General features: G+C 55.6%; 1 protein-coding gene across 1 annotated transcript in view; it reads left to right on the plus strand.

Annotated features, from left to right (window-relative positions):
- Positions 1-20562, plus strand: part of ACSF3 (acyl-CoA synthetase family member 3) — a 51934-nt gene extending 31372 nt beyond the window's left edge. The window contains exons 7-10 of the mRNA XM_065899696.1: positions 8681-8807; positions 16268-16402; positions 16842-16953; positions 20229-20562. Of these exons, the coding sequence (XP_065755768.1) occupies positions 8681-8807; positions 16268-16402; positions 16842-16953; positions 20229-20376 (522 nt within the window). The 3' untranslated portion in view covers positions 20377-20562. The remainder of the gene's footprint in view (positions 1-8680; positions 8808-16267; positions 16403-16841; positions 16954-20228) is intronic.
- Positions 20563-25325: the final 4763 nt, after the last annotated feature.

The following is a 25325-nucleotide window of genomic DNA, read 5'->3' on the forward strand; positions in this document are numbered from 1 at the left end:
TACTGTCGTTAGATCATGGATTTTTATCCATTCCACCAATCTGTCTTTAGACTGGAGAATTTAATCCATTTACGTTTAAAGTAATTACTGATAAGGATGGACTTACTTCTGCTATTTGTGTTCTATGTGCCATATAGCTTTTTTTGGTCCCTAATTTCCTACGTTTCTGTCTTCTTTCGTGTTTAGTTGATTTTTCGTAGTGAAATGTTTAAATTCCTTTCTCATTTCCTTTTGTGTATTTTCTCCAGCTAATTTCTTTGTGGTTGCCACAAGGATTACATTTATCTTTCTAAAAATGTTAACACTAATTTGGATTTATACCAGCTTAACTTTAATAACATGCAAAAACTCTGCTGCTGTACAGTTCTGTCCTTACCCCTTTCAGCTGTTGATGTCACAAGATTACATCTTTATACGTTCTGTGCCCTAAAACATAAGTTAATTCTTTTCGAGACTAAATTATGTAGAAAACAAGATTTGGAGTTACAAACCAGAGTTTGTAATACTAGTTTTTACACGTAATTTTTTTAATGTGTTAGTCTCCTAAATCATGTAGAAAACAATGTGTCATAGTAAGTGTATTTACTTCTGTTGAGATCTTTCTTTCTCCATACAACTTCAGTGTACTGACTAGGTGCTTTCTTTTAACCTGCAGGACTCATTTGCGCATTTCTTGCAGGGCAGGTCTAGTGGTCACAGACTTCCTCAGCTTTTGTTTATCTGGAAATGTCTTAATTTCTCCCTCATTTTTGAAGAACATTTTTAGTGGATATCGGATTCTTTGTCAACTTTTTTTTCTTTTAGTACTTTGAATATATGGGTGCACTGCTTCTGGCTTCCAAAGTTCTGATGAGAAATCTGCTGACATAATCTTATTGAAGATCTGCGTCCGTTTTGCCCACCCTGGCTTCCACAGTTTGTCTGCAAGCTGCTCTAGGAATACATGCACAGCTGCCTGTGGGGGCGGGGGGAGTGGTAGCTGCTACAGAGCTAGGAGCTGAAAATGACCAAAATTAACCACAGTTTACCCTCCAAGCCTTCCCCTGGAAGTTGCAAGCCTTCAACAGACTCCAGGTTTCAAAAATAGTTACATCAGACAGATCCTGCCTGTGCAGTTGCTGTCCAGGTGGGAGCTGGATTCCTGGTGTTTCTTGCTCTGCCCACTTCCCCTCTGGTTACTTTCTTACTGTTGGGTTTCAAGAGTTCTTTGTCGGATATCTGATTTGCCAATATTTCCTCCTAGTTTGTGGCTTGTCTTTACATTGTCTTGTATTTCATAAAGCAGAAGTTTTTAATTTTCATGAGGTCTAATTTCTCTCTTTCTCTCACTTTTATGGATCACGCTTTTGGTGTTATCTCTAACTCCAGGTCACAAAGGTTTTCTCCCGAAAGTTTTATAGTTTTACGGTTTACATTTACATCTATTGTGCATTTTGGTGAATTTTTGCATTATGTATGAAATTTAGTTGGAGCTTATTTTTTTCCATATCCAGTTGTTCAAATACTGTTTGCTGAAAAGACTACCCTTTCTTCTTTGCAATTTTGTCAGAAGTCAATTTTACATATTTCAGCAGGTTCGTATATAGATTATATATTCTCTTCCACTGGTATGTGTGTCTGTTCCTTTGCGATACCACAGTCTTGACTACTGTGGCTAAGCCTCAGAACTGTAGTGTTATTCTACCAACTTTATTCTTGTTCAGGGTTTTTTGTTTTGGTTATTCTCGTTCTTTTGCCGGCTCATACCAATTTTAGAAATAGCTTGTCTGTATCTACAAAAAATCCTTTTGGGATCTTGGTCAAAGTTGCATTAAACCTATAGATCAATTTGGGAAGAATTAACATCTTTACCTCGATGACTCTTTTCAGTCCATGAACATGGTGCCCCTCTCCATTTACTTAGGTCTGCTTTGCGGGGGGGGGGGGGGGGGGGGTGTGGGGGAGTGTATGTGTGAGGGTTTTAGCATGCCGCTCCTGAACATGTTCTGCTAGGTTTATACCTAAGTATTTCTTCTTTTCTCCATCTCTTTCTCCTCTTCCTCTTCTTTTTCAATGATTGTAAATATAGAATTTTTTGTTTCTAATTGTTTATCACTAGTGTATAGGAATACAGTTGATTCTAGTGTATTGACTTTGTATCCTGTAGTAATCCTGGTAAATTTGTTTTTCAGTTTTAGGAGGATTTTTTTTAATTCCTTGAGATTTTCTATATACACAGTTATTTTCTGCAAATGGAACAGATTTATTTATTCTTTTCCAATCTGTATGCCTTTTATTTCTTTTTCTTGCCTAATTGTCCTGACTAGCATTTCCAGTATGATTCCAAATAGGAATAGTGAGAGTGGATGTCCTTGTCCTATTTCCAATTTATGGGGAAGGTATTTGGTCTTTCACTATTAAGCATGACAGTAGCTATAGGCTTTTTGTAGATTCCATTCTACTTTTGATATGCTGAGAGTTTTTTTTTAATATATAAATTTATTTATTTATATTTTATTTTTGGCTGCGTCGGGTCTTTGTTGCTGCGTGGGCTTTCTCTAGTTGTGGCGAGCGGAGGCTACTCTCTGTTGCAGTGCACGGGCTTCTCATTGCGGTGGCTTCTCTTTTTGCGGAGCACAGGCTCTAGGCACGCGGGCTTCAGTAGTTGTGGCACGTGGGCTCAGTAGTTGTGGTTCGTGGGCAAAGAGCACAGGCTCAGTAGTTGTGGCACACTGGCTTAGTTGCTCCATCTGCGGCATGTGGGATTTTCCCGGACCGGGGCTCGAGCCTGTGTCCCCTGCATTGACAGGCGGATTCTTAACCGCTGCGCCACAAGGGAAGTCCGAGAGTGTTTTTTATCGTGAATGGATTTTGGATATTTTCAAATGTCTTTTTTGCATTGATTGGGTTTTCTTCATTAGGCTGCTGATATGGTGGGCTGCACGGATGATTTCCCTAGTGTTTCCAGGACAGACCCCACTTGGCCGTGGTGGGTCATTCTTTTTATTCAGTACTGGATTTGCTTTACTAACATTTCGTTGAGGATCTTTGCGTCTCTGTTCATGAGGGATTTTGGTCTGTAGTTTTCTTGCAAATTCTTTCTGATTTGGGTATCAAGGTAATGTAAGCATCATAAAATTAGTTGGGAGGTGTTCCCTCCTCTTTTACTTTCTGGAAGAGATTGTATATAATTAGTGTTATGTATTTTATAGAATTTCCACTGAAACCGTCTGGGCCTAGAGGTTTCTTCTTTTGGAAGGTTTTAACTATGAATTCAGTTTCTTTAATAGTTAAAGAACTCTTCAGGTCATCTATTGCATCTTGGGTGAGTTTTGGTAGATTGTGGTTTTTGAGAAATTGAATCTTGATGCGCATAGAGTTTTTCACAGTATTATTCCCTTATTGACCTTTTAATGTCTGCATAGTCTGAAGTGATACGCTTCCCACAACTCACGTTGATAATTTGTGTCTTCTATTTATTTTTTCTTTGTTATTCTTGCTAGAAGATTATCCATTTTAAAAATCTTTTTTCAAAGGATTCACTTGAGGATTCATTGAATTTTCTCCATTATTTTTCTGTTTTCAATTTTTTTTCTTTTTTTAATTTTTGGCCACAACCGGCAGCATGTGGGATCTTAGCTCCCTGGCCAGGGAGCGAACCTGCAGCCCTGCATTGGAAGGCGGAGCCTTAACCACTGGACTTCCGGGGATGTCCCTCTTTTCAATTTTTATTGGTTTCAGTTTTTATCTTAATTGTTTCTTCTCTTCTGCTTGCTTTTGGCTTCTTTTTCTCTTTTTCTAGTTTCTTCAGATAAAACTTTAGGTTATTGATTTGAGGTTTTTTTCTTTTTTTCTAATATATGCATTTAATGATATGAACTTCCCTCTAAACATTGCTTGAGATTTACCCCTGAAATTTTGATATGTTGTGTTTTAATTTCATTCAGTTCAAAATATTTTCTAATTTTCTAATTTTCCTTAAGACTTCTTCTTGACTCCTGGATAATTCAGAAGTGTGTTGTTCAATTTTTCTGTTATTGATTTCCAGTTTAATTCCACTACAGTCAGAAAACATACTTGATATTATTTCAGTTTTTAAAAATTTGTTGAGCTGTGTTTTATGGCCCAGAATGTGGTCTTTCCTGGTGACTGTTCTAGTGCACTTGAACAGAGTGTGTATTCTGCTGCTTTTGGTTGGGGTGTAAATGTCAGTTAGATGAAGAAGGTTGATGGTAGTGTTCAGGTCTCTCAAAGCCATACTGGTTTTCTGACTACTAGTTCAAGCACCAAGTGAGGAGTGTTGAATTCTCCAGTTATAATTATCTGTCTATTTCTCCTATCAGTTTTTTTTTATAAATTTATTTATTTAATTTTGGCTGCGTTGGGCCTCTGTTGCTCCGCGCAGGCTTGTCTCTAGCTGTGGCAAGCGGGGGCTGCTCTTCATCGTGGTGTGCGGGCTTCTCGTTACAGTGGCTTCTCTTGTTGTGGAGCACAGGCTCTAGGCGCGCGGTCTTCAGTAGTTGTGGCACACAGGCTCTAGAGCGCAGGCTCAGTAGTTGTGGCGCACGGGCGTAGCTGCTCTGCGGCATGTGGGATCCTCCTGGACCCTGGCTCCAACCCGTGTCCCCTGCATTGGCAGGTGGATTCTTAACCACTGCACCACCAGGGAGGCCCCCTCCTATCAGTTTTCTGTTTCATGAATTTTGAAAATCTGTTGCTTGGTGAACACACACTTATAATTACTGTGCCTTCTTGGTGAATTGACTTCGGTCATCATGTACTGCTGCGGCTGACCTTCTGCTGTTACGTTTATTTAGTTTGGTACTAATATAGCCACTTCCATTTCTTGCGATCGATGTTTGTATGGTATATATTGTTCCATCCCTTTGCTTCTAACCTACCATGTAACTGTATTTGAAATGAGTTTCTTATAGACAGCACACAGTTGCATCATGTATGTTTTTTAATCTAATCTGAAGTTTGTCTTCTAATTGGCCAGTTTAGACCATGTGCATTTAATGTGACCATTGATATGTTTGAATTTAAGCCTCTCATTTGTTATTTGCTTACTGTTCTGTCCCTTGGTTTCTCATTGCTTGGCTTCCCTCTAACTGCCCTCTTTGGGGTCAGTTTTTTAGTATTCCATTTTAATTTATCTGTTGAGTTTTTGAACACATGTCTTCTAGTTTTTTAGTAGTTGTTCTAGGGACTACAAAATACATACTTCACTTTTTTTTTTTTTTTTTTTTTGCGGTATGCGGGCCTCTCACTGCTGTGGCCTCTCCCATTGCGGAACACAGGCTCCGGACGCGCAGGCTCAGCGGCCATGGCTCACGGGCCCAGCCGCTCCGCGTCATGTGGGATCTTCCCGGACCGGGGCACGAACCCGTGTCCCCTGCATCGGCAGGCGGACTCTCAACCACTGCGCCACCAGGGAAGCCCCATACTTCACTTCTTGAAATTTACTTAGACTCAACATTTTGACACTTCTAGAACACAGAACTCCTACTACGTGTACTGTCAAAGAAAAATTAATCATCACTCATGTTAAAGATGATGAGGTTGGGCTTCCCTGGTGGCGCAGTGGTTGAGAGTCCGCCTGCCGATGCAGGGGACACGGGTTCGTGCCCCGGTCAGGGAGGATCCCGCATGCCACGGAGCGGCTGGGCCTGTGAGCCATGGCCGCTGAGCCTGCGCGTCCGGAGCCTGTGTTCCGCAATGGGAGGGGCCACAGTGGTGAGAGGCCCGCGTACAGCAAAAAAAAAAAAGATGACGAGGCCGACTCAGGACCGTCACGATGAGTGTAAGAGCCGCTGCAGTGGGATTTGCAGGAGGGGAGAGAGATTGAGCTCAACTTCAGATACAGCGTCGGCAAGTGTGGGTTCACAGCCAAGGAGCAGGTGGAGTCATTGGATGGAAATTTGCTAAGAGGAAACATCAAGGGTCAGGGGGATTCTGGCTAAACCAACCTAACAGGATCTTTGAAAGCCTGGTGGTCAGACATCAAGTGCGAGATGGTGGGGGATGAAGAACCTGGTCAGATATGAGGGTGAGCAGATATCAGGGTGGAGGGGGCCTCTCACTCCACTGACTTAGCCAAGTTCTTGCTAAAACTGGATTCTTTTTAAAGGTTTTTTTTTTTCTTTTGCTTGTCTTTATGGAAATGAGGTTAGTTTTTTTTTTTAACATCTTTATTGGGATATAATTGTTTTACAATGGTGTGTTAGTTTCTGCTTTATAACAAAGTGAATCAGTTATACATATACATACGTTCCAATCTTTGTCACCACTCTGTGGGTCACTTTGCCCTCTCCCTTTTAGGTGGTTGTTGTCATACGTACCGTCTATGTATACGGTAAGCTCCATTAAACAATGTTACAATTTTTGCTTTCAATGGTCAAAATATTTTTAAAGAACTCATGAGGAAAAGAATAGTCAGTGTTATTCAACCAGATATTTACCAGTTCTGTTGCTTTTCCTTCACTTCTGATCTTCCAGGTTCATTCTGGTGTCATTTCTGTTCTGACTGAAAATTCTAGTCATTGTTTTAGGTCAGATCTGCTGATGGCAAATCCTCTTCTTTCTTCATCTAAGAATGTCCTCACTTGATCTTCATTCCTGAAGGTTATCTTCACTGGATTTGGAATTCTGGGTTGACAGTTATTTCAACACTTAAAAGAAACGGTATTCCACTTTTTTCTGGCCTCCATTGTTTCTGCTGAGAAGTCAGTAGTCGTTTGAATGCCTCTAAGTTATGCTCTGCTGTCAAGATTTTTGTCCTTCTTTTTAGTTTTCAGTGATTGGATTGGGATGTGTCTGGGCTTGTATTTCCGTGGCCTTGTCCTGTTTGGGGTTCATGGAGCTTCTTGAATCTGCACATTAATGTATTTCACCAAACTTGAAGAGTTTTAAGCCAAATTTTATCAAATATCTTTCTGCCCCTAGCTTCTCTTCTGGGAAGCCAGTAGCGTGACTGTTAGCCCTTGTGGTATTGGTGTAGGCTTCTGAGACTCTGTTCAATTTTTCCAATAGTTTTTTTCTCTGTTGTTCAGATTGGGTAACTTTTCTGTTCTGTCTTCAAATTCTCGGATTCTCTGCTTTGTAATCTCCATCTTGCTATTGAGCCCATGCAGCAAATTTTTCTTATTTCTGTTGTTGTGTTTTCCAGTTCTAACATTTCCATTTGGTTCTGCCCTGTGTCTTTTATTTCTCTGCTGAGACTTTGTATTCCCGCTTATTCGCAGTGTTTTCGCCCTTACTTGTTGGAGCACTGGTGACACGTGCTCTCACGTCTTTCTCAGGCACTCCCAGCGTCTGTGCCGTCTGGTTGTCCTGCACTGATGGCCTTTTTCCATAAGGGTGGGCCTTGCTTGGCTTTCCACGTGCTGAGTGATTTCGTGTTGTGTTTTGGACATCGTGTTACGAGACTCTGGACCTTGTTCACTTCCAGTGGAGGATGTTGGTATTCTTGTTTTACTATTATCTCGTTGACTTAAGCCTGCCAGTTCCCACCCGCCATCTCTGGGGCTGGTTTCCATGTCAGATTATTTTCACAGCCTTTGCCTTGCCGTATATACCTGCCCTGCAGGTGTGCCACCCCATGGCCGGGCTGACCTTGGCAGTGGAGGAGATAAAGGATGGCAGTGGAAAAAACGGTGAAATACAAAGAAAGCCTGCAGTTTAGTTGAACAAACAAACACCTCCTCTGAGCAGGCTGATGGCAGGAGCTCGGCTGGGCCCAGAACATGCAGCCCGGTCCCCTCGGTGACATCACTCCTGTGTGAGAACCAGGGTGATGAGTCGACAGCAAGGCTTGGGAACAGAGCTGCTGTGGGGCAGACTCTCCTTACCCTCTGCCTGCAGTGCCGGCCCCGGGGGCGTTCAGCTTGCCGTCCAGGCCTCAGACAAACAACTCAGACGATTTTACAGCACGTTTCAAAGGGGCTCTGATTTATTTTAAAAGAGGGGGATATTCTTTCCTCAGGAAAGTTCATCCCAGGTGGGAGCTGATGAGCTGAACAGGCCTGTACGGCACTTGATCTCGTGGGTCACAGTTACTGTCAGCCAACTCTGTGAGCACGGAGCCAGCGAGGGTGCACCCGAGGGGCTCGCTGGGCACCGCGGCGTGTGGTGCCGCCTCGCTGTATCCTTTCCTGGCATCACAGACGTCGACTCCATGTCCTCTAACACGCAGCCCCCTTCCAGCCCTCGCTGTGCTCCCAGCAGGGGAAACGCTGAGATCCCTGCTTCTTGACCACCTCGCTCTCCTAGGCACCCGGCTCTCCCTCCTTAACGGGCTGCCCTGTGGGCTCCCTTCCTACCCCGAAGCTGCCGACCCCAAGCTTCTCCAGCAGCCACGGCAGGTGTGGGCAGCTTGCCCTCTCCTCCCGTGTCTGCAGTTGGTCCAAGAGACACCCTGAAGACAGAGTTTCACGGGAGCGTGGCCTTTAGAGGTGGACAGTCAGGCAAATGGGGCCCAGCAGCAAGCTCTGGGGAAGCGAGGTGGACAGCCCCCCGGGCGGGGCAGGCGCGGAGGTGGTGGCCAGCATGACCGAGGTGGGCACGGAAAGCTGCCTTTGCCGTCTTTCCCACCCAAGTGTCTAATTTCAGGAGAGCATGTGGGCCTCGGGAGGGGCGGGGGCAGGTGGAGACGTGCCCTGGAGGGGCGAGCTCTGACGCCCACCTCTCTCTCCCGTTGCAGGTGACCCCAGGGTTTGAAGAGAAGGAGGGGGAGCTCCTGGTCAGGGGGCCCTCTGTGTTCCGGGAATACTGGGACAAGCCGGAGGAAACAAAAACCGCCTTCACCTCGGACGGCTGGTTCAAAACAGGTAGGACGGAGGGTCCAGAGGGGACGGGAGGGTCACCCGGGTACCACCGCACTGGGACGTCCCCACAATCCTCCCTGGTGGACAGAGATGGGGTGGGGTACTCTTTGTGCTCCCGTCTTAAAGGCTGCACCTCCCACACTGCACCCCAGCCCCCCTGAGGCCTCTAGAAGGAAGATCCTGAGGCCATGACCCGCAGGGGGGCTAGCAGCCCCCAGCCCTGTGGCCAGGCTCCCGTCCTGTCCCTTGGCCCAGCAGCCCTGCACGAGGTGGTCCCTCTGCCCCTCGTGGGTCGGGACTCTCCTTCCCGAGTGACCAGTGCACTCCGCCTCCGAGACCCTCCTGGGCGCCCCGCCGCCGCCGCCCCCTGCTTTGTAACCCCGCCCCCGTTTTCATAGAAGGAGGTTGGTTTGCACTTTGGTTTGGGTCCCTCGTTACGTTACTCCCAGCCCCGAAGTCTGCACTCTCTCGCCTGCTAGAGCAGCACGTGGAGCCAGGGCCCGGGGTCTGTGCATGGGCAGGCAGGCACCCACCCCCCAACCTCGGAGCCCTCTCACCGGACGCGCACCCGGGTCCCGCTCTGAGGAGCCCCACCCCTTCTGTCCCCCCGCCCCCCTCCTCCTTGGTCCCAGCGGCCCCATCGATGTGGATGACCCGGCAGGTACTGGGTGTGTTCACGGTTGCAGCTGCATTGATTCACTGCGTTTGTGTTCCCACGACACCAGAACAGCAGCTCGTGACAGCCAGAGGGTGGGGTTCTGAGGTTTCTCTTTTTCTTATTGCCTGTCTGTATTTCTAAAAGTTTCATACTGAAAATGCATTATTTCATAATAATAATCTTAAAGCAGTATTTTCCGAAAAGGAAGGCCTGTTCCCCCGTCCGTCATGTGCTGGCCTCATAATTAGAAACGCACCTCTTGCCAGGTCTTCTGTGGACCACAGAGCTGAAGAGAAAGGCTGTGGGGGGGGGGCGGCCGTGACGGGGTGCCGGGCGCACCTGGGGGTGGGCAAGGAGGTGCGCAGTGGGTGTGTCCTTGGCCTGGTAACCCCTTGGGGAACTGCTGCTGGCCGATACCACACACGTGTCTTCTCCACGGGCTCAGGCAGCACGGGTTAGGAAGGGCAGAAATCACCTCCAATCTGCCGCCGTCATGGGCCTGAGGTCACCAGGTGACAGAGCCGGCGGCCACGTGCAGACCCCCCGAGGTCTCGGGGTGCTGGGGCTCCGCTGGGTGGGGCTTGAGGGGGAAGGGGCACATGAGGGGTTCTCCTGGGGGACCTCGGGGCTCCATTTCGGGCCCCCCAGAGCAGAAGCCTGTGCCAGGAGCCCTGGCCAGCGCCAGCAGAGGGCTCTGTGGTTGGGGCCCAGGAGCCCGGGCCACCTGTCTGTGCGGCATATTCACACGCGCCCCGGCTTCCCTTTGTAAACTTCGCGTTCATACGGGCCAGCCTGGTGGCAGCCAACCACTATCATTGTCCTTCAAATGCAGTATTTAAGAAATACTACTTTTGAGCTAATCTTGCTTTTTTGTGGGTCCCTCCTGTAGCCCTCCGAGTGTCCTGACTTGGAAATCTGACTTCTTTGTGGCCATCCTGTTTCATTTTTAAATTCCGCTAAAGAGCTGCAACTTTTTTGTTTTTAAAGCACAGGAACCAAAGCCCTGTGGATTTTGCAGAGAGCAGGGCTCGCTGAACGCTGGGCCGGCAGCGCTGCGAAGTGCAGGGCAGTCAGCGGTAAAACATTTTAGTCCCCGGTCGTGATGAATATTTCAGTTGAAAGGAATAGCATGCATTAATTATCGTAAAGAGATGTCTTTAGGAGAAAATGATTTTGAAATTCAGTTTAATTTCATTGTAATGCACAGCAAACAGGAAGGGAGTCTGTGTGTTTAATTGGCTCTCGGGGGTGAGGCCTGGAAGCCGCGTGCCTTTGTCACAGGCCATTAGCGATACAGGCTGCATAATGAGTGCGGCAATCAGCTCACAGCTGCCGCTCCCGCGGGGAGAGCGTGATATTAAATAGAAATCAGGATGAATTAAACTTAACCCTTTCCCTGGCCAGCCCTTCCTGCCACACAGATTCTGGCCCGGGCTGGAGAGGGGCCGCATCCAGCCGGCTTCTCCTCAGAGGCCCCCTCCGTGTCTGGACGAGAGGAAAGAGGCCTCCCTCGGCCATGCCAGCCATGGCCGCCCTCCCTGCCCTGCACGAAGCCTGGTTTCCATCGCCAGGGAGCTCCTTGCCAGCCCCAGGGGTCCCGGCTGCAGCTCAGGCCGGAAACCAAAGCTCTCTATCCAGAAGCACCTCCGATGGCGACCCTGATCGTGTCCCACCTGCGCACGCCAGGCTGGGGAGAACCTTCCACACGCACACGGGCCCAGTGCCGGCCGGGGCAGGGAGATGGCAGTGCCGGGAGCCCCCTCTGCTCAGGGCTTTACCTTGACCCTGCGGACGGAGCTGAGGACACAGGGATGCAGGGACTGGGCTGGGCTGGGCTACAGCTCCTACCCTCTGGACATGGTAGAAAGACTGTGACTGAACACGAGGAAGCAGAAATGGTATCTCTGCCTTATTCCAAAGAAGACTTCCTTACACCGTTCACTGTTAGAAAGTGACGTAGTTAGCTGCATACACCTAATGACAAGTCAACACGCTTGCAGAAGAAATTTAGGTAACTGGGGAAAAGGTCTGTAAGGAAAGCCTGCAGAACATTAGCGGGGGTATCTGGGTGGTGAGTTTACTGCCTTTTTTTCCTTCTCTAATGAGCACACGATGTTATCAGGGGGAAACATAAAAGGCTATTTATATAATAAAAGAAGACTCCCTAGCAGGAAACAAGAGAGCCCTGGGTGCACACGTGGCCGAGGTCTGCAGCCTCGCTGGAACGTGGAGTCCACCGAGAAGTCGGTGAGGGCCAACTGGGGCCGAGGGAGTGGGTCCCTTGAGCCCAGCAGCCCCAGTAGGAAAAACGAGCCACGGCCACGGGCAGATCGAGAGGAAGTGCAATTGGACATAAAAATAGGGAAAACGTTTTACTTCCTGGTGGTGAAAGAGCAAGTAAGGAAACAGTCTCCTTTCGCCAAGCTGGCAGAGATTCTTCCGAAGTTGACACTTGGTGCTGTGAGGCAGGTGCTTGGCACCCGCGGGCGGGCTGTGTGTCAGGAGGGCTCCTGGGAATCCGTTCAAAGGAAACCGGGTGCGGGGGGACGCATACGATGTTTATAAAGTGGGAAGTCGGAGTCCATTGTTCTGCGCTGGGCGTGTGGGTGCCTCGTGGTGCATCCAGACCACGGAGGACCGTGAGCCTTTTGCAGCCACGACTCGAGTGATCCTGGCCTGAGGGAGCCCCTGCTGGCGTGCACCACACACCTGTGTGTGTGTGTGTGTGGCCGTCATGCGGGTTTGCACCGCCAAGCACAGACGCTAGCTGCTGTCTCTGTGATTGTCGTCTGTCCCTTTGTTTTCTCTCTGCCAGTGTTTCCTCAGTAAGCTTCGTTCCCTTACAAACACGGACGAGAAGTATAAAATCTTTCCAGTTGTCGTGTGCCGAAGGCCGCAGGGTGACCTGGGCGTGAGCTCCGTCCTCTTGCCCAGCCGCTCACTCGGAGCCACGCTGAGCTCTGATGTGGTTCTCCAGAAAGCAGTGCTTTTATTTTGACCAACAATAGTTAGGAATCAGGCAGCGTGTTGAAAGGAGGGCGCCCAGTGCTTCGTGTCAGGGGTGTGACAGCACGTGTAGCTGGAGGTGGTCGACCCCTTCACGTCTGCTGACCGCGTACGACCAGAGCCCTGGGCAGGGCCCCCAGGCCCCCCAGGCCGTGTGGTGCGCTCAGGCTGCCGGTCCCGCCGGCCCCCGCCGCCCCGCGGGGCTTGGGCTCTGTGTGGAGGCGCCCTGTGAACAGGAGGCTGGGGCTGTGTCGCGGGCCTGTCTGCTGGTCGTCCCTTTGTTCCCCAGCGGTCGTCAAGAGCTTTTCCCCCATGTTCTTCTGAAACGCCCGGCTTTGGTGGAGTTAAGTCTCCTAGCCACCTGGAGTGGCTTCTGTGCGGACGGCGTGTCCCCATCCTGTGCGCTCTTGCTGGTCCTCTGCCTTGCCCTTTGTTTTTTGTTGTTGTTTGTTTTTCTGGGTTTGTTTTGTTTGGCTGCACCAGGTCTTAGTTGTGGCGTGCAGGATCTTTAGTTGCGGCATGTGGGATCTAGTTCCCCAACCAGGGATCGAACCTGGGCCCCCTGCATTGGGAGTGCAGAGTCGTAACTACCGGACTGCCAGGGAAGTCCCTACGCTGCCTTTTGGCCGCTGTGTCTACCCTGGTCGGCCTCAGGCCTCTGGGCAGAAGGTCTTTGTTTTTATCAAGCTCCCACGTGCACAGCTGGAAGACTCCAGTGGTCTGTCTGGTTTGGGAAGAAGGCTGCATGGCCCTCGTACCCCAGCCGTGCCCATCTTGGCTACCTGGAGGCTGCCAGACGCCTGTGGACACACTGTTCAGGGTTGAGCCACGTGGGAGCCGCAGTGTTTCCCGAGGCGGGAGGGCTCATCTGTTCTGGCCTCCAGTCCTCCTGGGAGACCCCCCCTGTGCTTGCCACCCATGCCAGTGCACAGCTCCCACCGGCCTCCTTTCTCCTCGTCGGCCACGTTCCCCAGGAGCCTCCTGAGGCTGGGCGGGTGGGAGGTGAGCTCAGGAGAGCTCGTGTCTGCCAGCGTCTTCGTCCTGGCTGGGCCGGGTACAGGAGTCTGGGCTAGAAATTGTCTTTACTGCTGTCAGGCCTCCACGTGTGCTGCTGGCTGCAGCTGCGTTATTCCTGGCGCATCGTGACCTTTCCCCTCTTGAGGTCCTAGAGAATCTTCCCTTTGCCCTGGGAGCCCTGAAGTCGACAGGCCATGCACCCTGGGGGCTCTGGAGACCACGTCTTGTAATTCCGGGGGTTGATGGCTGATTTTCTCCCCTCTGATGCCCAGCAGGGGTCCGGGGGCTGGGAGCAGGAAGAGGGGGTGGGGAGGCCCAGCCACCGCTGTTCAGGGCCCGTGGACTCCCGTGTCGCCGTCCACCCTCCTCCGTCCGCAGAGAAGGACCGGCGGCCGTGCGCTGGGGGCCGGTGCCGCTGTTCCTCACTCGGCCCGCCCTCGCCACCTCCCGCAGGGCGCCTCCCACCCTGGCCATAACCCGCCTCACACAGCCTCCCTCCGCCCGCGGGGTCTGTCCGCTTGCTTCCCGGCCGCCAGTCCGCTCACCGTCGTGCCCTCTCCTGTAACCCGCCTCACACAGCCTCCCTCCAGCCGTGGGGTCTGTCCGCTTGCTTCCCGGCCGCCAGTCCGCTCACTGTCGTGCCCTCTCCTGTCTCCCTGCACGCGGCTTTGGGCCTCGAAAACGACAGTTGCAGTTGATTTCACTCCGAGAGGGAGAGACCCAAGCTGTGTGCTCAGGCGAGGCTTCCGCTCTGGGAGGTTGTCGTGTCTTCGTCTTCCTTCTAGCGTCTTCCTTGGCCTCCTGCACAGCCACGTGTGAGGGGCACAGAGCCGCTGGGGCCTCCTCCCTCCGTCTCCGCGGGGCCCCTCCTGGGTCTTCTGTGTCTCCAATATCCCTCTGCCCCCACCCCTCACGAGGACGTGTGTGATCACACTGAGGCCACCGGGTAGTCCAGGGTGGTGTCGACATCTGTCGGCAGCCCTGCCTGACGGTGGTCCCGGGAAGCAGCAGGGCTCTCCCGCGGGGCTTTTCCTCACTTGGCACACAGACCCCCAGACCTCCCCCGGGACAGTGTCCGTGTGTCCTCAGCGCCATCCCTACCAGTGCGGTGCCTGGCTTTTCTCAGAGAAGATCCTAATTCTCACTGCTCTTCATCAGGCTCGATGAGGGTCAGTGTAAGAGCTGGTGACAGGAGACAGTGCAAGGAAGCCGCTGTAACTGTGAGCTGGTGCGCGGCGAGGGGCACCTGGAGATGCCACAGAAGTGATGTCTGAGCAGAGGGACAGCGAAGGGGATTGGGCAGATGGAGAACCAGATGCCGCAGATGGGGTAGTGGGTGTGAGCACCCCTGGGGTGAAGGCCATGGCTGGGGCCCTGCCGTAGGGCATGAGGGTGCAGCCGTGGGGAGCTCTCACCCTGACTTAAGTTGGTGTCACACAGAGCGAAGAGGGTGCAGGCGACATGGCCAGAGGCCCCGAAGCAATGTCGGCCTTGGTATGGGCAATGGGGGCATCCCTGGCAGGACCAGGGCAGGGCAGTGACCCCCACCCCCACCACCACTGGGTCTCTGGCCGGTGGAGGCCTGGCTGGGCCATTGGGTGCATTTAAGGGGTCGGTGTCCAGTGGTTGGGAAGCCGTCGGGAGACCCAGTGGCTGTCCAGTGTGGAGGGGACATGGCTGGAGCCGGGGCCGCACAGCAGGAATGGGAGAGGGGCACCGGTGGGCCTCATGGGATGGGGGCAGACTGCGTCCTGTCCCTGCGGCCCGCCTTTTACTCCACGCCTGCATCCTTGCCCACCAGCCGGCCACCTGCCCCATCCCTCTGTCCGGAGACCACAGTGCCTCTCGTTCCTTCTGCTTCCCATCAGGCAGGAGGCCCCACACCTGCAGGAGCCCGGCTCCTGCCGCACCACAGCCCACCGCAGCCAGCCAGGCAGTGCCATCCGTCTTGTTCACAGGCTGGGGCGCCCCGCGTGGCAGGCCGCCGGGAGTGCGGGCTGACGGATGGCCCTCCTGCGCTGGACGGTGTGATGTGTCATGAAGTACTGATGATTTATTCCAGCTAATCACCCGCGTGCAGCGTGGGGCGTGTGGGAGCAGACGGTGAAGCGTGTCCGTGCACACGTGTGTGCGCGCTCACACTCAGCCCCGCCTCCCCGACCGCAATGCCCTGTGTGGCGTGCGGCCCCGGCCCTCACTGAGCTCGTCGCCCCCCACTCAGGTCTCCAGCGCCTCCTGAGGTGGGACCGCATGGGTGCTTAGCTGGGCAGGGCTCCCGCCAGGACCACGTCCAGGAGAAGTGGGTGGGGAAGCCCCGGCGCTGAGCATGGCGGGTGGAGGGGCGGGGGGGGGCGGGGGGCGGGGGCGGGGTCCCTCCCTCCCTCCCTCCCTCCCTCCCTCCTCCCAGACCCCCGTGTGACACTGCGTATGGTCCAGAGCCCTGTTGGGAAAGGGCCTGCTGTGGCCCTGCTGTGGCCAGGACCCCAGGGAGGCCCTGAAGCTCTTCTTTCCTGCCTCCGTGGTCCTGGACTGTTTCACGGGGGTCCTGCCCGTCCCTGTGGGACGCCGCCACCTGCCTAGGGGCAGGGCCACGGAGGCGTCTGGCGTCGGCGTCACGCGAGGTCCCAGCCGTCCGCCTGGTGCTTGCTGCCTTGTCCCAGAAAGGTGTTGACGCTCCCAGACGCGGGGCCCGCACGTGCCGGGGAGGGTGGCACTCACGTGCGTGTGCAACACCCACTGCGGCCGAGCCGGGTGCCTCCCGCTGACCCGAGCCTCTCCCCAGGTGACACAGCCGTGTTCAAGGACGGCAACTACTGGATCCGCGGCCGCACGTCCGTGGACATCATCAAGAGTGGCGGCTACAAGGTCAGCGCCCTGGAGGTGGAGCGGCTCCTGCTGGCCCATCCCAGCATCACGGGTGAGCGGCCAGGTGCCCGGACCCTGACCTTTGGATGACACAGCTGCACTCGGCCACCCGGGCTGTCTCGGGACCAGTCCAGATGTGTCTTCCTGTGTGTGTGTTGTTGACAAAACGGGGCCCAGGTACCCATGAGGGGGCACAGCACCAGGGCCTGCCTCCCATCCCCTCCCCACCCCTCCCCACAGTCAGCCTGCTCCCCCGCCCCCCACCTGGGTCCAGGCTGGCCAGGTGCAGGCCGGGACCCCGTGCTCAGGAGTGGTGGCGTCCTGGGCCGTCCTGGCCCCTCAGAGACTCTGTATCCCCTGTCTCTGGCCACTAGGCGGGCTTCTCTGGGGCGGCGGGTCCCAGGTGTTTCCCGCAGGTGCCCGCTGCCCTGCAGCCTGCGGCGCTCGTCCTTCTGTGCTTCCGAGGGCCCCACCCTCTTCTTTCTCCACAGACGTGGCTGTGATCGGAGTTCCAGACGTGACGTGGGGCCAGCGGGTCACCGCAGTGGTGACCCTTCAAGAGGGACACTCGCTGTCCCACAGGGAACTCAAAGAGTGGGCCAGGTGAGGGCCGGGCGGGTGGGCGGGGTCTCGGGCTGGGGGCTGAGGGCCAGGTGACGTGGTCCTGTGGGAGCTGCGCCCCCCGCACCACACACACATGCACACACACGCATACGCGCACACGCACACACATACACGCACACACACACTCATGCGCGCGTGCAAAGGGCCCCGGGGAAGCCGTGTCGTGACGATGGGAGCAGATGTAGGACCCCGACCCCTGACTCAGGTGTAAGCTTCCGAGGCCGGGTCAGAGGTGGACGGGGTCCCATGGTGAGTGAGTGCGTCCCCTCCGGGGTGTAGGAGGAACCTTGTCAAGGAAGGTCCGTTCCCAGGAGCTGAGCTCAGAGCCATCCCGATGGGACCCCGGGGCGTGGGCTGAGCAGGCTCGGGGCGTGACGTGCTGAGCGCAGGGCATCACACGGGCCCCTGGGTGCCCGCTGCTGGCCCCGGGCCAGAGCTCAGAAAGGAGCTGTGAGTTACATCCCCAAGGCCTTTATTTTAGATCCAAGAGGTCCCTCCTTCTGGCCTCTCTCCCCACACCCCCTCCTCCTCTGCACGGAAGATATTCGTGGCTCAGCCACCGTGATTTCACAAACAGGAGGAATCCTTGTTTATCAGGGCAGCACAGCTGGGCGATTAGATTCCCCTGGATTTGCAAAATCACAGTTGGAACTTTGCAGTTTCACAAAGGCACGAAGAAGATTCTAGTCGGCTTTGCCGCTTTGCTTAAACAGTTGCTTTGTTAAAAGAAAGAACCTGCCATCCTGTGCTGAAAGCAGGTCTCTCGGCCTCAAACCTGCTCCTTCACGCCCGGGGCTCCCGTTGTCCCCTCACCGCAGGGGCCCGTGCTGCCGGCTGTGGGCCTGAGATCCCGGTTGGGGCGGCGCTGTGCTGTGTGCTGGGGCTTTGGGTCCCTGGGGAGATGCTCCCAGCAGGGCGGGCCTGGGGCGGGTGGTCAGCTTGCAGTCTCCACGCGGCCGGTTCCCTGGGCTTTGTGTCCTCCCATGGGGCGGTCACTGGACAGTGACCCCGCGGCTGCCCACCCCCTGGAGGGAGGGCAGGGACCTTCCTTTCAGAGCGCAGGGCCGGCTCCGCCCCCTCATGGGGGGGAGTGGGGGAGGGGCCTCACTCCGAGGGTTCCAGACGTCAGCTCAGTGAAGCTGCTCTTTCTTTCTGCGTCCTGTTCGTTGCCATTTGGGGGTCTTTTTTAAAGGGTTTTTTTTTTTTTTTTTAATAATGTCTTCCCTTTTGCTGCCATCTTTTTCATTTCTGAAGATTCTTGAATCTTACAAGACCCCCAAGCAAAGGTCTGTCCTACGTCCTCCTGCAGACCCTGCGCTGTGCTCCTGGCGGAGTTGGGGGAGGCTGGCACCCCCGCCCCAGCTTGGGCACCGCGACACTTGGAGGGGCCGGCGTGGCCTCTGGGCTCGGTGGCAGCACCACATTCCCGGTCTGGGACGTGGCCCGCCCACCAAACTGTCCAGTTGCGGTGGCCCACGTGGGGCTTACACCCCAGGGATAATTCAGAAATCCGGTGTCCAGATGGCGCAGGCGCTGCCGTCCGATCAGACCGTGGAGGGGAGATGCTGCTGGGCCCCCGGGCCACCTCCCTTCCCCACGGGGCTGAGCGGTGGAGCTGAGGCCGCCGCTGCCCACGGGGCTTTTCCCACAGGGAAGCTGGCTCTGTAACAAACCACTCAGCCCTGCTGTGCTCCTGCCCAGGGCCTCAGTTGGCCTGGGAGCTGCTCTGACAGTTTCCTATGAGACCAGTTGCTAAGCTGACGCCCCTCGTAGGAGAACAGGGTTTGTTCTCAGAATCCGCGGGTCTGCAGGCTTTAGAGTGCATCCCTCTACATCCTCAGCTTCTGCTTCTTCGTGGTGGCCATGAGTTAGGCTTCCGGCTGTGTGTCCTGCCTTTGCTGTGACCCCACCCCGCCTGTGCTCTGTCGTCCTACCTTTTACTTTTATGTTGTTACAAGGCCCATGCTATGTGCTTGAACGCTTTTTGTTCAAACGGTTATCTCTTAAGGAGGATTCACTAACAAGGAAGATGACACGTATCCTGTCTGGCACTCTCCCCCCATGGCGGCCCCTCCCACCACAGACCCTCAAGTGTGGGGAGTGGGTCAGCTGCTGGGGGCCCCAAGCTCCTGTGTCTGAAGCCTTTAACTTCATCTTCATCCTTGAAGGAGACCTTCTCCGGGTTTGGGATTCTAGACAGATGGGGTTTCCTTTTCCTTCGTGCTCCACTCCCGCCTCACCTACTCTTCACGCAGGGCCTGCATCCTTGCGGCTGCCCCTTGACCCACTCCACGCTGGTGGGCGGAGAGGAGGTGGGTGCCGGCTGGGAGGCGGTGCTGTGCCGCGGGGGGCGGGGAACGGGTGTCCCTGGCGGAACCTCCGTGACCTTTGGCCCGGAGCAGGCGATTTGCGCCAGAGCTGCCCCGAGGTTACAGCGTTTCTCTCCATCTGTGGGCAGGTGGATGCAGGCACCAGCTACTGAGGCCAAGGGACGGGGTTTCTCTGCCCGCCCTCGCCGGCCCTTTGCGGCACTCGTCCTGGGTGGCCAAGGCCGTCCCTACTCCCGCGGGCCCCGAGCAGACTTCGCGGTGCTGCTGTCCAGAGCCCCACTGCCCGATGCCCCGCTGTCTGCGTCACTGGCAGCAGCCACAGAGCGCGGGGCCTTTGTGGGCCAGGAGGCCACGATGGGTGGCCCCTCTCCCCACCACCCCAGGCGGCATCCCGTGCACCTGCTGGTTCCTTACTGAAGGGCCCCGTGTGCGGCCCTCGAGCAAGGAGCGGGCAGCTCTGCTCAGAAGCCTGGGCGTGGTGTGCAGAGCTGCCTGGGGCTGGGCCCACCACGCGGCCGTTCACGGGAGGGAGCATTGTCTAACGGTGCTCCTCTTGGGGCTGCGGCTGCAGGCCAGCTGCTGGACCCAGACGGCCACTGCTACTGCTTGGGCACCAGGCTCTGGGGTGGGAGGGTGGCTCCAGCCGGCGTGTGTGGTCATGGCACCCAGGGGTCTGTGAGGTGCCCACCCACCTCCCCCAGCTGTCTGGCCAGGGCTGCCGTGAACGGACCGCGAGGTAGGACCAGTTCTTTCCAGCTCAGGGGCTCCGGGGCGGGGTCTCAGGAGGCCTGGCCCTGGGTGAGGCTCACCCTCTCCCCCAGTGGGCAGAGGGGCGTCTCCATGCCCAGGACCAGGCCCCGACCTGCTGCGGAGGCCCCACCCGCGCCCGTGGCTCCTGCCCTCAGGCCTGGCCTGTCTCTGCAGAGGTGTCCTGGCCCCGTACGCGGTGCCCTCGGAACTCCTGCTGGTGGAGGAGATCCCGCGGAACCAGATGGGGAAGGTCAACAAGCAAGACCTTGTCCGGCAGCTCTACCCGCGCGACTGGACTGCCCCCGAGACCGGGCGCCGGTGAGCCGGCTTCCCGCCTGGCCACGCCTGACCGGAAGGAAACCGCCTCGTGCCGTCCGTCCCGGCCTCATGGCCACGGCACACCACACAGCTCCATGTGCTCTGCAGTCCCCGCCCCCCAGGTCCCTGCAGGTCTGGAGGTGTCACGGGGAAAGCAAGTCTCCCTGGAAACTCAATAAAGGCTCCACAGAGAAGCAGACACCTGTCCTGCGCTCCTTCCCAGGGCCTGCGTGGTCCCTGCCCACGGCACAGGGAGGGCCCGGTCTGCACGCGTGTGCACGGTGCACAGGGTGGGGGTCTCTCTGGTGGACTCGGACGAGGGTCCTGGGCGTCCAGGGGAGGGCGTTTCCCACCACACGAGCGCCTTGCTGGGGTGTCCGGCATCCATGGCCCTGGCAGAGGCTCTCTAGGCTTCAGGGCCAGGGACGCAGCTCATGTGACCAGAGGACCCTCGGCCCCCAGAGGGGGCCTCCTGGACCAGGGGTCGGCACACTCTGGGACGGGCCAGGGGGCCAGTATTGGGCTCTGGGGCCAGTGTTCCTTGTCGAGGCCGCAGCCCGGGCCCCACAGACCTCATACAGAGTCCAAAGTGCAGTAGCCAGAGGCCGAGCACGAATGGCCCCGCAGCTGCTCTCCTTGACCCCCATCCCCTCCCCTGTGCTGCTCCCTCCACGACACCCCCTGCCCCCTTTGGTCTTTGGATGTCTCCCTCTCCTTCCCAGACCGCCCCCACCTGCCCCTGCTGCCCGGCCCCCAGGCTCCCTGCCCTCCCCAGCCAAGGGCAGAGGCGCCCTTGGAGGCCCAGGTGTCGTGGGGAGGATGGGCAGAAGCCAGGACAGAGCCGAGGAGCTGGTGGGCAGCACGTGGGGGCCAGGGCTGCTCCCCCACCCTGTGCGCGTGGCCTGTGACTCCACGAGACTGGCCCTGGGCACGGCGTTTGCTCGGAGGAACGTCCACCCCAGCGCCCTCCTGCCCGAGCCCTGGACACGCACTGGTCACCCGCCTGTTTGGCGCTGGCCCGCGGCCCAGTACTCTCAGGGCAGCACCGGACACTGTGGCTCCTGCTGTCCTCGTGTCCTGGGACCTGGGGACCACGAGCTCCTGGGTAGAATCAGTTCCCACGTCCCCAGATCTTTACTTCATCCCACTGGTTTGACTCTGTGTCTGTCTTGATACTGAAAATGTGATTCCTGAAAACGTTCACGCCATCATCTGCCTTCTGCTATCGTCTGTACAAAATACTTTACGAAGAATAATGGTCATCTTTGACCGAGAACAAGACCGGGCTGGGACGCTGACAGGCTCTTAGACCTCGTCCCTCAGGATGCAGAACGTGGCCTGGCCCCTGCCCGCCCTGCCTCCTCGGCGCCCTCGGGCCAGGTTCATCCTCTGCCGCTCCTCACGTGGGTCCAGCCCAGCCTGGCGGGGGCCCTGGCCTGGCCCTGGAGACAGACAGAGCCCCTCTTGCTAAGCCAGCATGGCTGAAGGTCCCGAAGCTTTGGGAAAGTTCCCGGGGCTGGAAATGCCTCAGCCTGGCGACTCCGTGTTGCCCTGCGCTCGACTCCCAAACCAAAGCCGGGGGCGGGCACCCTGGGCTCTGTCAAACCCGTAGTGCTTGGATCTCGCTTGGAGGGCCTCCTGGGCACAGCGGGAGTGGACATGTTGAGAGGCAGCGGGAAGATAAGGGCGCCTGGCAGGGGCTGCTCCTCGGACGCCGCTCCCTCGGGGGCAGGGGGAAGGCCCGCGGTGGAGGGTCCGCACCTGCCACGTCCCTCCCTCCGGACATAAACCTGCCGGGTGTTCAAGGCTCTGCTGCCGTCTGCCTGCATTCATTCACCAGAGTTCAGCATCCACGTGGGATGCGCAGAGGGCCCGCTGAGGAGACCCCAGGGGTCGGGCGGGCTTGAAACGGCCACAGAAATGGCAAGGCTGACACCGCGACACCTCGGTGCCCACGCGCCCCCTGCGCCGCCCCCCGCCCCGCCCCCTGTCCTGTGACGTGGGGCTGCTGCCCCCTCAGGGCTCCGCCCGAGGACGGAGGCCTGAGCTCCCCGGGGGAGCCAAGGTGGGCAGCTGCCCGCTGGACCCTGTGCTGTGAGGGGGCGGAGCCCAGGGAGGGAGCGGCGAGGAGGAGGGGGGAGCCCAGGCCCCACGGGCGACGACAGCCCATCTCCGGGAGGCCCGGACCAGTGTCCCCGGACAGAGAGCCCACCCCAGGGCTGGTCAGGAGCGTGGACGCCACAACAGCAGGGCTGTCCCAAGGGAGCCGGGCCTGCCTCTGCCAGTGCCTGAGGTCCCCCAGACGCCCTCGGATGCTGGGACCACCCGTGAGGCCCCCAGAGTTGTCCACGTCCTGGCCCCCTACGCAGGCCCAGTGTCACCCCCGTGGAGAGGGGCAGGAGCGCAATAACGCGCAGCCCTTAGCACGCGGCCATTGCCGCGCAACCCTAGTTACTAGGCAACGGTTCCCGCGAGACCGCTAACGCGGGCTGTTTAGAGCAGTGGTTAGAGGTCCCGCTAGGCCGGCGGTCGGCGGGGCGGTGGTCCTCCAGTGCAGAGCGAGGTAAGAGGCGGATGGCGGCCTTCTCTCCGGGGCTCTCCAGGCCCTCCGGCCTCGGGCTGGCGGCTGGCGGGTGAGCTGAGGGCCTGGGAACAGGCTGGGGGTGTGCCCTGCAGGGCTCCAGAGCCCTCGCCAAGGCCGCCCACTGGCTTCTGCGACCTAATGGCAGCGGCAGTCTGCATGGGTCTCAGCCCGTGGGACCTGGCACCCTCCCCCCACACCCTCGTTTGGGCGGCCCGAGGAGCCTGAGGGCCGGCTGGGTCCTGGGCGCCTGGCTCCCTCAGTGATGACGGCTGGGCAGGGTCTGGGGACCCGGCCCTGAGGGTGCCGCCAGCTGAGATCTGCCTCTTCAGCCTGGGCACTGGCGGGAGGACCCAGGCTGGGTGCTGGACAGACGCTCCAGGGCAGGGTAACCACACCCCCGCAGGGACCCCCGTCTCTTAGCCCGGACCTGGCCCTCGGAGGGTGAAAGTTGAGCCTTGGGACCTTCCCTTCTTCTTGTCAGAACAGGGAGTACCATTTGTTTGGTGGGGATTTACAGGATCATCTTGACCTGACTGTGACCTAACCTCAAGAACAAAGGATCTGCAAATCAAAACTACAATAAGGTATCACCTCACACCGGTCAGAATGGCCATCATCAAAAAATCTAGACACAATAAATGCTGGAGAGGGTGTGGAGAAAAGGGAACCCTCCTGCACTGGTGGTGGGAATGTAAATTGATACAGCCACTATGGAGAACAGTATGGAGGTTCCTTAAAAAACTACAAATAGAGCTACCATGTGACCCAGCAATCCCACTACTGGGCATATACCCTGAGAAAACCATAATTCAAAAAGAGTCATGTACCACAGTGTTCACTGCACCTCTATTTACGATAGCCAGGACGTGGAAGCAACCTAAGTGTCCATCGACAGATGAATGGATAAAGAAGATGTGGCACATATATACAATGGAATATTACTCAGCTATAAGAAGAAACGAAATTGAGTTATTTGTAGTGAGGTGGATGGACCTAGAGTCTGTCATACAGAGTGAAGTAAGTCAGAAAGAGAAAAACAAATACCGTATGCTAACACATATATATGGAATGTAAGAAAAAAGAAAAGGTCACGAAGAACCTAGGGGTCAGACGGGAATAAAGACACAGACCTACTAGAGAATGGACTTGAGGACACAGGGAGGGGGAAGGGTAAGCTGGGGCGAAGTGAGAGAGTGGCATGGACATATATACATTACCAAATGTACAATAGATAGCTAGTGGGAAGCAGCCGCATAGCTCAGGGAGATCAGCTCGGTGCTTTGTGACCACCTAGAGGGGTGGGATAGGGAGGGTGGGAGGGAGGGAGGGAGACGCAAGAGGGAAGAGATATGGGAACATATGTATATGTATAACTGATTAACTTTGTTATAAAGCAGAAACTAACACAGCATTGTAAAGCAATTATACTCCAATAAAGATGTTAAAAAAACAAAAACAAAACATAAAAGAACAAAGAATCTGACACCAAGAAGTCTGCAACAACTACCCACGCCCCTCTCTCACCTTTCCCATAAGAGGGCTCTGCCGAAAGCTTTCCAGGAGTTGGAGGCTTTTCAAGGCATGAGCCACCCACCGGCCCTGTAGCAAACCTTTCTCTGCTCCAAACTCCGACGGTTTGGTATTGTCACTGTGCGTCAGGCACGGGGACTGGAGTTCGGTAACGGGGGGGGGTGGAGTCAGGGTGACGGGGTGACAGGAGGTTGGCTCTGCCTCCTTCATTGCGAGCAGGCTGGCTGACTCTTCACACGTTCTCTTGCCCGTGTGGTCTCCTGCAGGATTGCTAAGGGGGCTGCTGGGGTAGAGAGCTGGTCATTCTTTCACTGCTGACTTCTTCATTCTTACTTCTTTTCATCTAGGAAAAGAATCAGCGCAGTGGACAAGGCGAGGTGTGCGTTCAGGAGAGCACAAGTCAGGAGTTACTTTCAGTTGCCTGGTGATCTCATTCCTATAATTAGGTTCTTTTAAGGGTAGAAGGGACAGAAGTGGGCAAACAGGAAAGGGGGGAAAGGGCTGCTTTCCGTGTGCCAAACATCTGAAAAACTCTGAATCCCGACACGCTTCTCACGGGGGCGTTTGGATGTGGGACTGGGCCCATCTTACTTAGGGCTTGGAAGGAGGTGGAGGTGGGCCCTGGGACCCTCAGGGCCGGCAGCCTCCTTGGGCCGGGCTGTCTTTGGTGACCAATTTGGGCTCTTCCGTGGTCACTGGTTTATTCAAACTCGTTACTTCCATTTGATGACCTGGGATCTTCTGTAAAACCGTGCACTTCATCCAGGTTTCAGGTTTATTTGCACAGTCCCTTATCAATCTTGCCTGTGCATCTGGTTAAAGTACCCTTTTGTTTAGCT

The sequence above is a fragment of the Phocoena phocoena genome, chromosome 20 (assembly GCF_963924675.1).
Source record: "Phocoena phocoena chromosome 20, mPhoPho1.1, whole genome shotgun sequence".
NCBI classification, from domain to species: Eukaryota; Metazoa; Chordata; class Mammalia; order Artiodactyla; family Phocoenidae; genus Phocoena; species Phocoena phocoena.